This window comes from Phoenix dactylifera, unplaced genomic scaffold, assembly GCF_009389715.1.
Source record: "Phoenix dactylifera cultivar Barhee BC4 unplaced genomic scaffold, palm_55x_up_171113_PBpolish2nd_filt_p 000051F, whole genome shotgun sequence".
In the NCBI taxonomy this organism is placed as follows: Eukaryota; Viridiplantae; Streptophyta; class Magnoliopsida; order Arecales; family Arecaceae; genus Phoenix; species Phoenix dactylifera.
Genome location: NW_024067670.1, coordinates 80,190 through 100,935, shown reverse-complemented (window position 1 = coordinate 100,935; position 20,746 = coordinate 80,190). Strand labels below are relative to the sequence as shown.

The following is a 20,746-nucleotide window of genomic DNA, read 5'->3' as shown; positions in this document are numbered from 1 at the left end:
CCAAATTCCGCACTTTCCCCTGCGGCCTGGACCCACGACCCGAACCCGAAATGGAGCGCCAAACGTCAAAAGCACAGCGCTAAAGTTTTCTTCTCCCGAGTCCCTATCGCCATTCTTCGTCCTCCGAGCGCCTGCTCCGAGCCCCTCCTCCGGGCGTCGCCTCCTCCGAGCGCCTCCTCCGAGCCCCTCCTTCGAGCTCCGCCTCGTCCTAGCGCCTCCTCCTCCGAGCGCCTCCTCCGAGCCCCTCCTTCGAGCTCCGCCTCGTCCTAGCGCCTCCTCCTCCGAGCCCCTCCTCCGGCTCCGAGGGCCTCCTCCTCCGAGCACCGCCTCTTGACTCCCGACTCCGGTGAGTCCCGACTCCCGACAGAGGTTCGATTCCTTTTATTTTTTGTTTCGGGTTTCGCTCAACTTCTTTAAAGAATGTCCAAAGTGTCATTCAGAAACAATCAACTACAAATCCATTTCAATAATCTCCTTAGTATCATTACATAATAATAATCTCAAAAGAATAGCTTAATTAGCAAGATTTATCCTCTCTGTGGGGTCGACTCTATGGAATAAAGTATCACATCAAGTTTTGAGAAACCGTGAAGAACGCCAAACCTAGCATAGGTGATGAACTCCTGGACAATCCAACTTGGGAAAGAGAAGGACCTACTAGTCATGAATTAGTATTTGAGATACTATTAAATTGTTAACTAGTCTAAATTAACAAAAGCAAATGGGCCATGTGTCAAACAATAAAGGAGTTTGCTTAATCCTTATTGTTCCAAGACATAATGCAAAACTATAAGGCTAAAAATCATCAAAGTGGCATTTTTCCATCATAAACATTTGTCCAACAAATGAACCATCTCTTGTTGTACCTTTTTTGATTCTTGCATATGCAGTCCAGTTCTAGGAGGTATCCTTCCCAAAAAGCATATTAATCTGTATGGATTAGTCTCACCAAATTCAACTCCATTAGTGGTTCTGTAATCAATTTCCAGTGCACATACTGAATGGTACTGATTGATCATAGGATGAATACAAGCAAGATAGGTAGAAAAATAGCTATATCAAACCTAAGATATTAGAAGCAACATTTCCTCATTCAGATTGAGGCGTAAGCAATCTCAGATCATGATCATCTAGAGAAAATTTCATAATGTTCAACCAGGACAAATCAGAATAGATTAATTGATTTTAGGTTTGATTTTGATAATGTTATCACTGGACAAATCAGATTCGCGTTTTAGTATATTGAGCATCCCAGAATTTTGGAGACATGAAGAGGAAAATGAGACAAGACAAAGACTGCTCCACTATAAGAGGCTTGTTTATGTATATCCTATTTCTTCTTTTCTTTTCATTATTGATTGACTATTCGAGGCTGGATTTGTATCCAAATGACTTTCAAACTATCACCTTGTTGGAGAATCAGGGAAATTAATGTGCAAACAGGAAACAACAAGCTAGAGATTCTCGACTAGATAACATCACTTAATTTTCTTCATTAGTAATGTCTACAGAAGCACATTAAAGTATTTCACTATGTTTCACCCATCTCATCTTATTGTTCTTCCCAAAGTCATGTCCTAACCCTCAACTACCATTATTCATTACTTAAATGGCAAATCTAGTCTACAACCCTTTAGCCATTTATCTTTTCTACTTTCTTGTTAGAATGGCCCATAGGCAATGAGCTACACAATGGGAGTAGCCCTCCCCAAAATACCCCCTAATCCCCAAACCCTGCTGAAGGCAGGATTTGATCCCAGATCACATGGTCCAACTGCCAAGGACTTTACCATCTTAATAAGCTGGCACCTCCAGAAAACTGATCTTCATAAAGGATCTTACTATCTCCAAAAAGAACATAAAACGAAATAACATGAACTTACTCACTTCAGCTATACCTCCAGAACAACCATTCAAAAGTACAACATTGTTTTGTAATGCAAATGATGACCAAGATCAAGAGCTGGCAACATTTCCAACCACTCTTGCTATTTTTTAAACAATTACTAGACCTAGCCTAATAATTTATCTATATTCTTCCATTATCTTTCAGGAACAAAATATGGAAGTGGGGCTTCTTTTTTCATCACTTAATGGGAGGAGTACTGAGAAATAAAAGAATCTGTTCATAATGCAGTTGTGTGAAAAGCTACTGTTTAAGAATATCTGTGTCATTTGTGAATTAAGAATTTACAATTGGTTTGAAACTATGTTATCTTGAATGTTTTGTTTTAGGAACTCTGTAGTACCTATGCTTAATGCACTTGGCCACATGATATAACATGATGCATCAAGAAGCTTGAAAAAGGGATTTCCCCTTGTACACCCAGTTATCAAACCATCGTGTCAGCACTTGGTCTGGATTATGGGTCATACTATCATATGACACAGAATACAAGTCATGATAATATAGTACTCCACTTTTTCAATTGCTGGATATTGTCATCCTTAATGTCTTTCTTTATCGCAAGCTGTGTTACTCCAACACTTGCATTCAGCTCCTAGAATTTGTATTGATATCAGATATATATCAGAATGAGATACACATAATACACTTGGATAATGATCAGACTTTTTAGCCTTAAAAATTTGTAATTGTATACCTCCAACAATGAGTTCAACCAACTATATGTTAAAAGTGCACTTTTATTCTTTTTAGAGATTAGTTAAGAATGCATGCTCTAAAATGACTTTCCCAAATGGCATTTTGCTCTAAAATCCTAAAGTTAAGTAGGAAACTAAAAAAAAGCATATTGCAAGACTTTGATAAATAATGTCTCTTAATATTTTATTTGAAAAAAAATTTCAGAGAATTTTATGAGATATTTAAATATATATTTTTTAGTTAAATTAGTTTTTTCTATATAACCCCATTTATATTTTTTCCCTCTTATCGGGTTGGAAACTTGGAAAAAATATCTTGTTTCTATGCAATGCTCGTGCCATGATAGACTATCCAAGCGTAACATCAATGCTTGGAAGAAAATTGACAAAGAAATAGGGCAAAAAAGGGGATGCAAAAGAGGACCTTTAGCTAGTTAGCAGAAATATTAATATTATACATGCCTATGGTATCCTAAAATACAGAGATGATGGATCCCAACCTCCTTCAATCCTTTACCCTTCTTCATCATTTTACCATTTTTGGAAGTCGTCCCATCTTGAGCATCAGAGGGATAACTCCTTCTGATATCCGAAAATTTTCTAAGGACTCGTTTCGTTCACGGAAAGAATTTTTTTTCTCATAATATTTTTTCTGCAAAGATGATTCTTGAGAACAGGGCCAGCTGGGATCTTAGACGACTGAGGCGGTCGGCTAAGGCCCCGGCCCAAAGAAAGGCCCACTGCAGTCCTAGAAGCGTAGAGCTATTTCACTGAAACAATGAAACTCTCGTCGTGAAAAACACCCACTCTTCTCCATCGCAGCGCCGTCATCTTCCTTCCTGGAACTTGTTATAACTCTCTCTCTCTATCTTCTTCTCCTTATCTAGTCTTCCGATCCGCACCAGGGAGGGAGAAGAGTCTCTCTTCTTTTCTAATCGTCTTGGCCGAGAGGTATGGTTGGAAATCATAGCGAGACGCTTTTTTTTTTCTGGTTGTTTTCCTATCCAGATTCTCTCGAATGTTCGATTAGGATCTTTCGGGGTGTTTTCTTTTGATTCTGTGTGATTTTTAAGGTAATGCTGCTGGATTTTGTTCCTAGGTTTTTGCTTCATTCCTGCTCCTCATTTTGTTCTCTTAAATTTAAATCTTTGGGGGTTTTGATGCGCTATATGTGTTAAAAATTTCTTTTTTTTAATTTTTATAAGAAATTTCTGTGAAAGAAGGGGAAAAGATCTGTTTTGGGGGTTCCACAATGGGGTGAATCGACGAGTCTGCTGTACCTATTCATGTTTTGTTTGATTCCGATTGGATCCACAGAGAATGTGGTATGTTTGGAACCTTGCTGAATGGCTCTTTTGCATTTATGTGGCTTGATCTGATGCCTTTTGTAATGAAATGATGCTTATAGTGCCGTTTGACTCCAAAAAGTACTAGCTTTTTCATGGTATTGGCTATCTATTGCCAAGTAACAAGTTTACTTCTTCTTTACCTAAAATTTGAAAATGTTAATTTAAATGGTGTAGCTAGCCTTTTTTTGTTCTGTCTATTTTTTTTCATGAATATACATGGCAGTAGATCTTTGCAGTTCATGCTAGTTTTTTGAATTGGTTTGTATGTGGAGTCCAGGACTTACAGTTGGAAAGGAATTCATTTAAAGCTAATGGTTTAAAACTTTAAATATTGTGTGACATGAAGAGAAGCATGGGTTATTTTTGTCTATGTACTTAAGCATCAGAGTTCTAATAGTTTAAAACTTTAAATACTGTGTCACATGAAGAGAAGCATGGGTTATTTTTGTCTATGTACTTAAGCATCAGAGTTTTACACCTTTTTTTTACTTTTTTTAGATGACTCATTCGATCCTCAACAGTAGGAATCTTCTACTTGAAATGCCACACACTTATGAATTATTCAATCTCCCCTGCTCCAACCATGCTCCAAATCATATTTCAGTTATTGCTACCACATCTGCCAAGAATAAACAACAGCTGAGCAGTAAATGTATCATGCCTTTTTTATTATCTTTTTGATACAGATATCATATGTATAACAAAATTACAGAATAAAAATTGCTATTAGTCTATAGTAATTAATTAATTCCATTCACAATTTTTACATGTCCTTCCTAAACATCGGTAGATTACGTGTTTAGCGGCTAGCGCTTGACTTTGTGACTTTCATGGCAAAATTAACTACAACTCTTCCAAATTCAAGCATTTAAATTTCAAGTTGTAAGATTGAATTGATCTTTTTATGCATTTGGTGGTCAGATGGCACTTAACTAATTATAAACATAATAGGAGAGCTCGATTGACTTAACTCAGGATGGTCCGATACTTAATATTTCTGGGTAACATGTAATTATCTTGAGCTCAAGGAATGTTACTTTACCACCATTCTTATAATAATGTATTCTTTAGGACTAATGAGGTTAGGCACATGCATCTTTGAAAGATAGCAAACTTGTGATAACCAAGGCCCTACCACCATGGTAACCTATGCTTTAGAGCCACAAAAGTTGTCTTCCTGACTATTGGGCCACCATCATATGTAGCATGTATTTCATGTAGATCAACCCTTAAGTGTGAGGCAATTCTGATCACATGCATGCACTGCTTACAGGATATTGTTAACAACACCTATAACAATTGCTTCTGCTGAAAGAAGTTTTTCAAAATTAAAGTTGATAAAATTTTATTTGCAGTCAACTATGTCATAAAAAAAATTAAATGGATTAGCCATATTATCGATTGAAAATAGCATTTTAATGAATCTTGAGTATAAAAGTTTGATTAATAATTTTGCATCTCAAAAAGCTAGACGAATTATTTTTCAATAATTTTTTAAAGTATTTTATTCTTATTAAAAAATTTTCATCATTTTTCAAAAAAAAAGGGCCTTCTTTAGTGAGTTCGCCTTAGGCCCCTAATGAATTGGGCCGCCGCTGCCTGAGAATATGATGCCTGAGAAAATAGTTTTGGCATGTTTAGTTGATCATGAAAAAGTGGCACATTGCAGAGTGGTTTATGTTTGGTTGAGCATCTACTTTCCTGAAAAAGTTATATGAAATACCTATTTATCCGTAATAAAGAAAAATACCTTACCAATGGATTTTAATGGCTTAAGGATACTTTTGAAAAAAAGGACCTCAATTTCCAACCGGTGGAAAAGTAGCTTTTCCATATCTACCGTGGATTTTTCTTTTTCATGATACATAAATATCGTATTTCTATGGAAATGCTACTTTTTCATATCTCTCCTTTGAAAACTCTAACCAAACAAGAGGCATTTCTTTGTTTTTCCGTTGACTATACTTTCTCCCCGTCTTTTCTCGCAAACCAAATGAGTCCTAAGTGTCTATATAGTTCTAGTTAAGTGTCGCGCATATTTTTCTTTCTAGTGCAGTACTGTATAATTATAATTTTTTAATACAAAGTATCTTTGACCACTTATCTTGGTTTAGTAGTCAAGGCATTTTGACATGTGCAGACATCTTTATCTGTACATATTTGTATAGAAGTGCCCATGTGTTAGGGTTTTTGATATTGAAATGTCAAAAACTTTGGGACATCATGTAACTTGTAACCTGTGCCACTTCTCTACCTAAAAATGTATTGTGGCTAGCTTGAACTTAGAAGGTTATTCTTAGAATTGTACTTTTCGTTCTTCCTTCACTTGCTGATATCACTCTGCTTGTTTAGCTAACTCAACCTAATATTTGAATTGTAGTTCTTTGTTCTTTGCACCTTGTCTTGCATGACCTTGCCTTCTTGATCTTTAATTCTATATTTATATCAAATAGAGAATAACTAGGATTAGAAATCAGCGTGAACTAGTGTATATAAGCTGACCAAACTTTAAACTGCTTGACTGAACATGGACAAGGAAGCACAATAGCATAAGTCCAAAACTGTAAGATAAGCATAAAAGTAGTAAATAGTTTGAGTTCTTGAATATGCTAAGGTGTCACATAATTCATGCTTGGTTAGTAATGTCTGTGGATGATCATGCTCTAAATAACAGAAAAGCACGGCATCCAAAACTGTGAAACGACAGTATGCGAGTCTTCGAAATAGTTACACTAAGAATCTCAATTTGCTCATCCACTGGAAGATTCATGAGCACCAAGCAACTATCAAGTTAACCGAACAAACATAAACAATAACTACGTGAAGAATTATTCAGTGAATATATCAATGATTTCAATGGAAACCTTATGATATAGTGCAATCACACTAAAACTAAATGTGACATTGTTTATATTCTCTTCCTCCATCTTTCATAATGTATTTTTATTATTATATTATTTGAAAATTCATTTCCTAGTCACTAAAATACCAAGAATTTCAAGAAAATCAATACAAATTATATGAAGAGAAATTAGTTAATAATAAAGATTGCCAGCAATGTCTCTATAATTTAATTCAAATATGTTCTGAAATTTAATGCAATCCACTTAGCCAAAGTTATAAATGAAATCAAGAGAAGGGGAAAAAAAATCAAAAGTCAAGGAGAGCACCAAATCAACTGAGCTCATTTTGGCATAACTAATTTAGATCTGGAGCCCAATTGTCTCAATTAGCTCCGACTTGTACAAGCTGACTTAAATAATGCATGAGCTAGGGCTGGCGCGTGCCCATGCAGTGGAAGCATGGATAGCTAGGTTCCTTTCGATATTGTAATTGGGCCAAGCTTGATCGAGCTTCATTTGATATTAATTTTGAGCTTAGACTCTAAAATCAAGCGTGACTTGCTTATTATTATTTCGAGCTCAAATTTGTGTTTGATTTTAAAGTATGAGTCTAATTGTTCGGTTTGATAATTCTAAATTTAATTGAAATCAATTTAAGTTTGAATCAAGCTTATGTTCAAATCTTATCAAATAGACCCTGGTCAAGCAGTGTTAGCTTTCATCTTAGTTTGAAATTAATTTCAACTTCATGTTTGATTTGTTTAGCTGCAAAATAAGCTTGATTCAAGCTTTCCTTGAGCTGGGCAATTCTTAATTTGACCTTATCTTTCTCACTTTGTTAAACAACCCTATATCCTAGCTCCATGTTCTGAGTTGTGGGCTTCTCTAGTTTCTCCAATAAACATGAGTTTGATAAATTGGATTGCTTCAAATGGGAAACCATATAGAGTAATTCATGGACGGAAAGGTATAAAGCTTAAGAAATACACAATTAAGAGTTCTTAGTGATTGTAGTTTTAAGAGGAAAAAAAAAAGAATAGAACCATGACATAAGAAGGATGAATAGATAAAAAATGATTCTTAAAGCATGTGAATAGATATTTTATTGAATAAAAAGAATGATTAAATGTAAAATGACCATCAAAGGATGGGAATAAAATTTTCAATCAGTAGAAATTAAGTGTAAAATTCAAAGATGGCCCTCAAAGGAAGAACTTAATGCCAAATAATTGGAAGGGGCAAAGGAGCAAAAAAAAAGTAGAAGGAAAAAAAAAGGCTTTCTTGAAACATCTCTACTACTATAAAGTGAACTTTAGGGACAGATCCCTGCTCCGTTGTTTAACTCTATCATGGGACCTATTCTCTTGGACTCTTTCTAAAGTCCCCTTTCATAGTCATCATGTGACACTATCTTCTTTCTTTGATATGTAATAGATTTCTTTGGCTTGCAATCCGTTTTCACCCTTTTTATCATTCTTTTTTCCCATGATTAATGTAAGTTATATTCATTGCACGTATAGGGCTCTAAGAGAATGAAAAGAAGAATGTAAACATAGAATCTTCAAGTGGTAGATTATCAAGCAAAAGGGATTCTGATTCTCTTGATTAACAAAAAGAAAAACAACTAAAGCATTTTATGATTTCATGTAAGGGCAATATTCTTACACCAAAAAGAAAATATATTTACCATACGCCAAGACTCTTCCCTCTTTTTTTATATCAATCTTCAATAGAGAAGTGCCAACAAATTGAACTAGCAGTTTTTGACACACTATATTGGGTTAAAGTTGAACACTTACTTTCCATTTTAAAGTGGGTCTAAAATGCATCTTAGAAAAAGTTATAACAATTGCCCTGAGATTATCACTAAGTAAGCCTATTACTCAAATGCATCAGGAAAATTGCATGATACTTGTCAAAAATGAATCTTCAATATGTAACTATAATAGAACTTGAAACCCGTGATTGGTCATCCGACATTCTCTAATATTTGATTTTTGCATGCTTGCTTCTAATCAGACCCACCTACAATCAAGAAAAAGCAAATAGAGCATGCTTTCAAATGTGAATGTCAATCCATCTATCTGCTTTATGAATATCATTTTTTTTCTATTTTTTGATTAGATATAGCATACCCTTTCATGCACTCATTTGGAGCTAAAGCATCTACTCCATGTATACAAACATTAAAATACATCCTCTAGCGTTTGAACTTTTCCTTTTTGGCTGTAAAGTGAGAAAGTTATTCTAGCAAGCTAGCCAATGGTTTAACACCAGAAAATGATCAAGCATACTTTGAGGTGTTCTAGGTTTAGCAAGGTCAAAGTTTTGTAAGCTCGATATGGAAGGTCTTAACTTTGAGATAACCTCCCACTATACTAAAATTCATTGTTGCTACCTAAGAAATGGATTGAGAAACATAGAGTTAAAAGAAAATTCATCAAAATGGGAATCTAAGAAAAATATTGGCATAAGAAGAATGGTAAAATATTCATCAAAATTCATTCAAACTTTTAACTCTTCTTCGACTATGCACACACTAATGCATGCTGTGTATGCACCACGGAATGATATATTAATCTTCTTTGCTTCCAAAACAAGAGATCTAGTGTTCAAACTTTTGGACAATGGACTAAGAATCCTTGTATTGAATGACATGCTCAAGGATATATTTGGAATTTACATATTACACCTCCTCCTGCATCTCATTAGAAAAAAAAATTCATCAAATTTTATCAAGTGTTAAAGGCTTTTGTGCGAGTGTCTTTTAATTTTTAAAAAACCTATATTTCCCACTTTAGCCAAAAAAAACCTATATTCCTATGTTGTAGAAAAAGGGGAAAAAATGGATCGGGTTACCATTCTGCACCCAAACTTAATTCAACTGATGGATCACCTACGGGCCCAATAAACAGACCGAAAAACGTTGCAGGTTCTGTCCAGATTCGGCGATACCCGGTCCGCTTGCTCTTCAGTGCTCATTCTAAACTTTTACTGCGCATAGCGGCGGTGGCGACGGCGAGCGAAATCGGAACGAAGAGATGTCATATATGAGAGGAGATCTGCTGACGAGGACGAGGAAGCTGGTGAAGGGCCTCGCCAAGCCCACCCCTGTTTGGCTCAAGGCCATGGAACGGTACGAGCCTTTCCCTTCTCGAAATTTTCCTTCCCTTTATTTATTATAATTATTTCACTCAAGAAAAAATGGATGCCTTCATTTGATTGTGCCTCTCAGGGCACCGCCCGTGGCATTTCCTCGTACCGATGGAAAGATCAAGAAGATTGAGATGCCGGAGGATATTTACATCAAGAGGTTCTTCAGGAAACATCCGGATTCCCTATACCACGATGCCATAAAGTATTGTTCTCGATTGCTATCTCTGCTTTGTTTTTTTTTTAACATCTTGTTTGTGTGTTCTTATTATTTGTCATGTTTGTCATAATGCATGGAAGTTTAACATGATAAATATATTTGATTCATAATGAATGACAAATATTCGAATTGATGTGGCGAAACTTCAATATAAGAAATTTGGACAAAAATTTACATGCTCATAAGAAGATACCTGCATGATGTAATTAAGAAATATAAGAATTTTGATTATTTTAACAATTTATTGATAGAAAAGCATCCTTAAACACCACATTTCTTGTATGGTTGTCAACTGTCCTTATTTGTAGAACATTACTTACCAAAATTTTGGTTATACTTCTGTATATGCCTCTACGTTCGGCAATATGTAACTGCCCAAAATATACTTTGAATGTGGGATAATTTGACTTTGTGTTTCTTAATTGTGTCTTTATAGATTTACAAGGCATTTTATGTTTTCAGAAGTCTTCAATTGAATTGATGGCATGGAAGATCTTGTTCTTGAAAAATTGACGGGTATAAATTTCTACATGGATGAAGCTGATACAATATGCTTTGCAAAAACCAACCCTTGAGTCAATATTCATTAGAAGCATATTTGGAGTGCCTGTTTTCAGAGTTAACTTTATCTGGTGGCAATCCTCTTAGTGATGTGGTATTCAGAGATTCTTTTTAATAGAAGTCATGATGATTATCTTGAACCAAACAATGAGGAACAGAGAACTTCATTACCTCAAAGGATCTGAATATTTGAAAATTAATTTATTGGCATGTTCATTTGTTTGATTTGTTAGTGCCCGTTCCATCATGTGGTTATCATAGTTTCCTTCTTGTTCAGGGATGGCAATACCTTACAAATCAATTCATTTTAGGAGTGCTTGTCCTCCTACATTATAACCTTTTCATCTTTGGAGTTCTTCAATATTATTCAACATCTTGTTCCTTTCTAGCACCATGTTGCAAAAGGAAAGCAGTGAAAAACATTCATCTTAGCTCAAGAGTTTTCTCTTAAATATATGATGTTTACATTTAACCATAGTAATTACTTGACAAGAGTCGCAATAAGGACTGTTTCCTGGAGGAGGATGAGTCTACTCTAATTGCAGGCGAGAGAGGGTGTATCCTCTCAGAAATTTACTGAAGCATTACCTATCAACAGGAAGAAAATGTGGTATCTCAAAAAATATAAATAAGACATTTGTTTCAAGACAGAATTATCTAGTGTGAATCCATTCAATGAGAGGTAATGATTAGCATTAGTACAAATCTTTAGGAACGAGAGACTGATAGACACAAAGACAGGATATAGTGGTTTTAGCCTACGGCCCATATGCTTGATAATATTTACTTTTCACCTTTCTTTTGATCAGGAATTTGATTTATCCTTCTCATGGTAGGGTGTTATCTTCTTAATATTTGTTAGAGGGGACTTCAGGTGGAATTCTCTTGAAAATTATGCAGAATCCACATAATTGTTTGGGACAGAGATCCTCGCTCTCTTTCAATGCGGAAATCTCCATATTCTTTAGATATTACTGAGGCACATCTTATCCTGTAGATGAGCACATGCCTGAAATGAGGCAATATTCTTATGGTGAAGTGTTGTAGAGGTATATGACCCTATAGGGATTCTATGTAACGTCATGGCACAAGGAAACACCTAGTATTATAAAATCATAATATGCAATTTTAAAACTTATGTAAAATCCAAGAATTTCATGTTTTGCAATACATTAAATGTATCTTTGGCGGTGGGCAGTAACATCTCAGCAAATCTGCTATATTATGTTATTATATTGGATGCTATATCTGTCTTAAATGCATTGCAAATTATGGTATTACAAAATATAATGTCAATCATATTTGTTTTTAAAAAAATATTATGCTATTCATTCCTTACAATGCTCAGAAAAGTAGCCCTGTATGTCTTGGTTGATAATCTGAAATATCACTAGATAATGGCTGATCAATAATTGTGTACAAGTGCCTTCATTTGATTGTTGGATCACATACTATATTGACTGATAAATTCATCTCCGGGTTGTTTTCCATCGTCCAAGACATTCAGATTCTTGGTTAAACTTTCATCGGTGTTGCATTTCAGTCGAGATGAAACTGAAATCTTAAAGTCAGAAACCTTGTCATCCCTTGTACAGGCTTTTACTTAATTCCTTCATCTAGTCGGACCAGCCTTTCGCAGTTTTTGCCTTTTTAAATTGTTATCATTCTAATAAAATCATATTAATAATTATTAGTCTTGACCATTTTTTTTCCCTAACTACATTATATCACGAGTGAATTTGGTGCCTTGGGAAGTTACAATAATGAATTTTTCATTTTCATCAGGATAAGTGGATTTGATCCCCCTCCTGCACGAGTTTTTGCTTGGCGCGTGCTGGAACTGAAAGGACAGGGTGTCTGTGAAGAGGAGGCCATGGCTGTAGCTGATGTATATCCCCGTTTCTTTTGATTCTTCATAAATTTTTTTTTCAGGAGCCCATGGTCAAAAGTTGAAACATTGATCTACCCCTATATCCTTCCATTTTTACAAGTCCATTAGCTCTTATGACCAGGAACTTTGCTTGGATTTACTTCACTGAATCTTCATATCCTTGTCTTAACAATTTTCCTTTTTTGTTAGATGGAATATCGTGCTGAGAAGAAAGCAAAGAAGAAGGCATACGCCGAGTTGAAACAAATTGCACGCCTCCAGGGGAAGGCACCACCTCCAAACCCATATCCAAGTGCCATCAAAGAGATACAAGCAGAGGAGAAGAAATATGTTCATGATCGTTTCTTTAATCCCAAGATACTTGAGATTGTGCGAAACATGAAAGCTGAAAAGGCTGCGCAGAGGCAAGATCAACAAGGAGGTGGCGGAAGTGGTACAGGTGGCGGCCAGCCTCGTGGCTGGAATGTTGGTCAGCGCTGGTGAACTCCATTCATGGTTATATAAGGGGCTTTGTTAAATTTTGTCCTTTGTCTGATCAGTTTGTTCAGAAACTAGCGAACATTTCATCTTCAGGGGGTATGTAATTCACACTTTGGTTGTCTTCTTAATAAATGAAAATAGCTTTTTGTCCGCAGTTTTAGCACAATGTATCAAAGATTGACACAGTAACTAGTGGCATATTCATCGAGTCTTAGTTACTTATACCTTGTAGCCTGTGATTCACCATGTGTTCAATTTCTGTGCATGTCTTTATAGGAAGCTTCTAATTACGTGTGACATCAAAGTTCCAGCAAGATGAGAACATACGAGCACAGGCCACGGAGATCAGGCCCACCCCTTCTTCAGATAGACCTTTGACAGCTCAGAACACCTAGGGTTCCCTCTCTGCTCCGGCAGCTCCTTAGACGGTGTTTGTCACATAGGAGTCCCCACCCCCGAGCTTCCTCAAGATCAATTTCGACGAGTCGATATTGGATGGTGGTACGCGGGGCGGTGCAGGCTTTGTCATACGAGGCCCGCACCTAGGGTAATGGCAGTAGGTGGCTGCCAGCTGTTTGATACGTCAGTTCCGGGGGCAGAGCTGCGAGCTGCCTGGGCGGGTCTTCGACATGCGCGGATGGTGCTGTAGGCCAGTTCGATCATTCTGGAGGTCGACTCGGCCACGGTCATCAGGTGGATTCAGAGAGGGTCGAGGGGTGAGAGCACAGACTACCCCTTGATCCGCGACATAGGGATGATGATGAGAGATGGGGGGCCATCCAGGCCAAGCATGTACTTAGGGAAGCCAATGGGGCGGCCGATTGGGTGGGTGGCTGCCTACGCGGCCTACCACTCAGAGTACGCCCTTTGGTCGGGGGAGGGGGAGCTACCATTGGCACTCCGTGAGTTGTATTTTGACTTTATTGGGTATATTCATACACGCACTGTATGAAGCATTCGTTTTAAGCAAAGAAAAAAAAAAGAAGATGAGAACATATGCATGTGTGTGTGTGTGTATCCAAGGGATGGGGCGATGTCCATCCAGCCTCCTGCAGGTAGGGTTGAACTGAGGTCTTTGGATACCGTAGCAGAATAACTTTACCAACTGAACTAATTGGTGCCTTAGTCTTTGCAAATACAGGTTGATATCTTTGCCCATCCCGAAATTACAATATTTCACCAAGATCACCATCAATATTCTCCATCTTGGTGAATGGAGATCATGGTAAAAGCTGCACTAATGTCCCCTGTTAATGGTTTTCTGGTCCTGCTAGAAATAGTGCAATTTTTGGAGCAACCAGAAACAAACTGCTGGTGAATATTACTTCTTTCACTTGAATGTATTTAGGAAATTTGACAATAGTTGTTTTAATGCTTAATTGTTAAAATTTCAATTCATGTCAATTACATAAATATATTGAGGCCTCCATTGTCTGTTTCTTTCCAAATTGGAGCCTGTTTTTGCCCGTACAAGCTGACATGTTCCACTGCATGTCAAATAAATTCTTGTTTAACAAAAAAAAAAAAAAAAAAGGCAGATTTTTCAAAAATTTGGTGATCAACATGTTGAAAGTGTAGAATCAAGTAACTTGCAAGCATAAACTCGGAATGATAGCAGCAAAATCCCCTGAATTAGTACTGGGATCCGTACCGGTCGATGGACACCTTTTTTTTTTGAGTTTTTCAACTTCGATTAATTGTAGTCAATTCTTTTCAACTTTTTCAATAATTTTAAATCTAATTTAATATTTTTTGATGTTTCTATGATTCCAGTTTAACCTAAATAATGCATCTTGTTGTTTTAAAGTAATACAAAACATAAAATGATTAGTGATATGTTGCATGCTAAAAGAAGCAATATGAAATATTTTAAAATTAACTAGTAAGGTAAAAAATATAAAATAATACAGTCAATTACATATATTTAAAGTACAATATACACATTGATATCTAAAATCTCGTCGAGTGACGATGTCTCTCGTAGATATCCGGATCGTTAGCATAGTCAAGAGTTATATTAGCCCACCCCTCAAACTAAACGATATTGTAGTTTTGTATGTTCATCGCATAAAAAACACGCTTTGGGTTATAAACACTCTCGAATCTCTTGCTGAACCTCTAATTCTGATAGGTATCCTCTGGTTGATAAAACGACTGTAAAGGGGCCCATTTGAATGAGCCGACAGTAAAATCCGACTCATAAAATGCTCCGAACTGTGCAGGGTAGTAGTAACCGGAAGATGCTTCCAACACACTATATCCATATCCATATCTATATGAGTCATAGGTTGCCTATGGCTGCAAGTAATGGGATCCAGTATACGACTCGAAATTTAATACATCTACGAATCCTACTCCATGTGCGAGGTCATCTGCAACTGCATCGTATCCTCTTGAATGACCTTAAGGAGCCTATCTTCTATATACAATCGTATCCTCGCGGGCTCTACCAAATCGTGCACCATGGTCACTATCCTGTGTAGCATGAATAAACTAGGACTCACCAGTGAATCGAAGACTACCCTATGGTTGTCTCATAAACGGTGGTCTCATGTCCTCCACTCTCTTCATAGCCAGTAGATCTATGACCACCAAAACTGCTGCTCCTGGTCTCTGAATCTGAGGAGCTGGCTTCTCCTCCACACTCAATTGGGGTTGTAGGTGCTTTTTTATTTTTCTTTTTTGTGTGCTAAGCAACTGCCTGCTTACCCTTCGTGCCACTCGCTGACTAATTATCCTTCGTGCCACTCACTGTCTGCTTACTATTTATGCCCCTCTCTATCTAGCTATGTTGGGAGGATGTATGTCGCTCTCCTGACCAAGTCAACTGGATAACGTAGCGGTCTCGTCTAAGAAAATATCTTGGACAAAAAGTCAAGTGGTGATCGGCGTCCTAGTGACCCTTATGGCTGTGGTCGATCAGTAGGAAGGATGCATGGAATATTGCTCTCTTTCCATTACCCTATATTGATCCTAGCCTTGTTGGCTACGAAATTGGCCGGCCATGGAGGCAATCCTCACTCATCAAGCTTCGGCTTCTGCTATTAGCCCACAAGCCATCCGATCATAGGATCATCCTCATCATCAACGAAAGCACTATGGATCGAATTTATGTACTTTAGCTCCACTTCCTTCTAAATGCACTTCAGCCTCAATCTCGGATTGTGGGGGACATATACAAGGACATTGAGGCGCTTATATGTCAAACGGTTCGTCTGTTTATTATGGATGAGGGCAAAGGTGGACTATTTATACTCATAGCCACTCGAGAAGACCATCTGAGAGAGGATCCAGATAGCTAGCCGCTTAAGATTTTTCACAAACAAACCAAAATGAATCCACCATTTGACAGCAAAAATATTGAAAAAAATATATGTAAGATAGTATCATATTAGTAACTATCTAGCACCAGGTAAATATCCTCTTGATGTGTAATATACACGGATTCATAATTTTTTTACTTACGATAGCTGCCGAGACTCCAAACCTATTGATGCCCTCTCGAAATATTTTGGTATGTGAAAAAAAAATCGTATTGTAATATGTTAATAATTAAAGATACTAGTTAACTTACACATATCACTTAAGTTAATTTACCTCTTGTAGACATAGGCTCATAACTTCTGGATTAGGCTCCATCTTGTAAATCACATTATATAGAGCGGCTAGAAGTTCGTCATCTATTTCAATTCCGGCTATGGTGTACTGAAACCTTGGGTTCAAGTAGTATGTTGCAGATAAAGCTCGTTATTATTTTAATAAAATTGTATAAGTACAGGAGCAGTCAATTTTTAATAATCTTACTTACCTACTAGATACAAGTCTCTATCCATCTGGTAGTCCCACCGTTGCTTAATGATGTTGATGTACTCTTAGGCATATGTCGGATCTACCTCCTTGATCTGAATATTTGCCCTCTCCATCATATGATATAAGAAGCCCATCTAAGGGTACCTCTCGCTGTCTACGGCCTGAAGCACTTCATACAATGGTCTGATAGCCTTCACTATCTTCTCGGCCTGCTGCTAGAATGTCGGCCTCATCACCAAGTCCTCAACAACGCTCTCTTTAATGCCGGCCCTCGCAAATCTACTTTTCTACCACTCGGGATTGACAAACATCTGATGTAGAGCTGCTTTCTTCTCAAGAAGGCTATCAAGTGCTACGTAGTTGGTAGCAAACCATGTGACTCCTGATCTCAAGATCTCTCCCCTTGCATATCTCCACATCAGTGAAAGGACTCATATATGGTTATAAATATATCTGGTGATCGTTTGGGCTCTCTCCACTATCTGCTGTGCCATATTAATCTTCGCAATATCCATCAATATGAGGTCGATACAATGTGCAGCACATGAGGTCTAGAAAATATGTGGTAGCTTCTCCATCAAGATCTCCCCGATAGCCTTATATTGTGGCATATTATCAATGATGACCTGCACGACATTCTTCTTTCCTACCTAATCAATCATCTCCTCCATCAATTTAAGAATGTACATGGCATCGTGCACCTGATCGGAAGCATCAACTGACTTATGGAAGAAAATCTTCGTATCACAAAATGTTAAAAAGTTGTTAATACTCCGCCAGTAAACCTGGTCCAACCATCACACATCACCGTCAGTCTATATGTGGACCACTTACTCTTGTATAAGGCAATCCACTTCTCTAGCTTATCCTTATTATTGTCAAAAAGCTCACCCTAGATGTCCTTCAGTCCCGAAGAATCTATACTGGGGCTGGCAACTTATATTGAGGAAATGACAAACCTATAGTATGTATTATCTGCCACATTTTCTGGAATAGGGCTGAAGTCAAACTAGGATTTAATAGCTCACCACATATCTTTCTTCTTATCCTTCTTTAGCATTATGTCAACCCTCTACTGTCTCGAATCCTTGCTGGAAAAAAGGCATGTGGATCTAAATCATGGATGGTGGCTCCTGGTGGAATATTCTTGAATGACTTCTTTTTGCTACCAAAAGCCCCTATAATAGATGTAATATGGCCACTGTCTCTACTAACGACCTCCCTGACTGAGAAGGTTCTCCTAAACTTTGGATCTGCCATGCTGCTCATAGAACTAGAGCCCGAATCATAGCATGAGAGCTCAACTCAAGTCCTATACCTGGCCACCTCATCCTGGTGTCACTAATCATCAAAGCTTGCCTCAATGACAGTCTAGATCTATGCCTCCTCGTCATCTGGATCAGACGTCTACTTTGATTCCCTAAAATGATAAAAAGCTTGCTCTACCGCTCGGTGGTCCACCTCCGCCTTCATCTTGGCAACCCTCTCCATCGTTGCTTTGAAATCGGTGAAGTACTTCATCAGTTGTTGACCTCCTGTGGGCATTTCTGGCATATAGATACGTTAGAGTAACCAATAGCTAAGTACTGCTTCAACCTAATTACCCCTTCTTCCTTGAACTCTGTGTTGCACCAGTTGCACTTCCAATGGTGCCGACCCGAGAGTATTTGCCCATGATCTCAACCAATGTCACGCTTTAGCTCCTTTTTCTTTGATGATTCCATTCCTACAGGATTATCAAGTACATCATTTTATTAATTATTTAAAAATAGCAAAAAAATTTCATGATGAGATAATATTTTTTATCTTAGAAAATGCATCTGATTTATCTAATACATAATTCTAATTTTTTATATTTATTTACTTATATATTTTTAATAATTTTTAAATTAAAAATATGTTAAAATACCATAAATTCAGAAAAAATATATTTTCTACTTCAGAAAATACTTCTAAAATATGTATTACGTACTACTAATTTTTCATTATTTTTAGTGTTAATTGTATATTTTTAATTATTTTTAAATTAAAAAATAATTTTTAATTATAAATATTTTAAAAAATTAATTTCAACTCAGATTTATGTAGAATCCAACAATAAATGCTATATTTATTTTTTAAGTTCTATGGGCATGCAGCAAAGGCTACTTATTTTTTAATTTTTTTCAAATTTAGGCCTAGTCCACTATATGTATGATCGCATCAAAAATTGAACAAATAGACATCAAATTTTGCTGAAGCATAGCTTGCATACTTCTAAATACTCTTCTAATTTTATATTTTTTTTAAAATTATTTTTTTAAATTATTTTTTTATATTTTTTATTTTTTAATATCAAAATATATTTTTAATTTTTTAAAATTATATATAATGCAAAAATTAATAATTTTTATGTCATCATGTAGATCTTCCATTTGATATACAACATATCATAAAATCAAGCCCAAATCAAAAAATTTGGCATGATCTTTTCTTATTTTGTAAATTTTGGACAATTTTTTGAAGTCACAAAAAATAGAGAAAATGAGATAGGAGAAAGGAAACACACCTTATTTAAGTTTGGATCTTTCTTCAATCACACTGAATCGGTGTAATTTAGCCAATTGGGGGAAAGGGTGGAGCCGTTAAAGTGTATATGTTATAGAGAAGAAATGTCGGGAAGGCAACCAGGCCGACTCGGTGCGAACTGTCCAGTTCGCACCATGTTCAAACGAAAGCGAAGTTCGCACGATTCGCACCATGTTCGAACGAAAGCGGCTGGTTCACGACTAGTTTCAGCCGGTTCAATGTGGTTCCGACCGACAAAAGAAGAAAAGGGGGAGGGGGCCCAGTTCCGAACCGGATCAACTCAGTGCTAATCGTCCGGTTTGCACCAAGTTCAAACGGAAGCGGCCGGTTCAAGATCAGGACCGGCCGGTTCGCGACTAGTTCCGGCCGGTTTGATCCAGTTCCGGCCATTTTTGGCCGGTTCGATTTGCACCAAGTTCAAATGAAAGCAGCCGATTCCGAACAGTTTGACTGGTTCGCGACTAGGTCTGGTCGATTCGCGATCAGGTCTGGCCAGTTCGATCCGGTTTTGGCCATTTCTGGCCGGTTCCAGTCAGTCTGAGCCAGTTCCGATTTTATTCGATGAACCGACCCGGTCCCTGACCCGGTCGGCATGGCATAGGCCGAACCGGATGGTTCTGCCTTGTTCGACCGACCTTGAATGGCTGTATCATATAAGTTAAAGCTAGACGCATCAAGTTTTTTTCACTTCATCAATAAATTCTAGCGGCTTTAAACCCTCCAGTTATTCACAAAAAAAAAAAAAACCCTTAACACTTGGTGCTTCGGTGCTTTCTACAACGCTGACTACCAGGTTCGGTTCACTGGTGACGTTAGTAGTTTTGGATTACCCAAGTCGAAAGCACAGATACTGGCTCAAGAAAAGAGCATCAACAATGTCCAATCTTTGAAAGGGGCACTTTCTGTAAGAATCCTCCATTTGCAGCAAAGCAAAATGAAGTCTATCGTTCTAGATGGGAGTCTTAAGACATTCTCATTTATTCAGTTTGTAAAGTGGACATTGTCTCCCGTGTTCCGAAGTCCCAAGGATGGTGCTAGAAGTTTGATCGCTAGTTAATGTCGTTGCATCATCAACCCGTGGTGCCTTACTAACAAGGTGCAGCAGGCAATTCTGAAATCATCCATCATGAGTAGGTGAGCTGCCATTGTACCAAAAACAAAAAAAAAAAAAAAAAAGAGAGAACATGAGTGGCCTTTCAAAGGATCGAGCACACTGTCTGACAAACATCCGCAGAGGTTAGACGTATAAATGGGGGTAGGGGCGATC

The 20,746-nt window shown here is 37.2% G+C and overlaps 1 protein-coding gene across 3 annotated transcripts; it reads left to right on the top strand.

The window, feature by feature from the left end:
- The first annotated feature begins 56 nt into the window (after positions 1-56).
- LOC103705748 lies at positions 57-13,323 on the top strand. 3 transcript variants are annotated; one of them, XM_008789590.3, is made up of 5 exons: positions 57-346; positions 9,729-9,932; positions 10,032-10,154; positions 12,516-12,618; positions 12,811-13,323. In XM_008789590.3, exons 2-5 carry the CDS (start codon positions 9,838-9,840, stop codon positions 13,102-13,104), a joined length of 615 nt encoding a protein of 204 aa, XP_008787812.1. In that variant the 5' UTR covers positions 57-346; positions 9,729-9,837; the 3' UTR covers positions 13,105-13,323. The 3 variants fall into 3 exon arrangements, with proteins under 3 accessions (XP_008787812.1, XP_008787813.1, XP_038972004.1); XM_008789591.3 differs by having other exon boundaries at positions 75-369; XM_039116076.1 differs by lacking the exon at positions 57-346 and having other exon boundaries at positions 9,647-9,932.
- Positions 13,324-20,746: the final 7,423 nt, after the last annotated feature.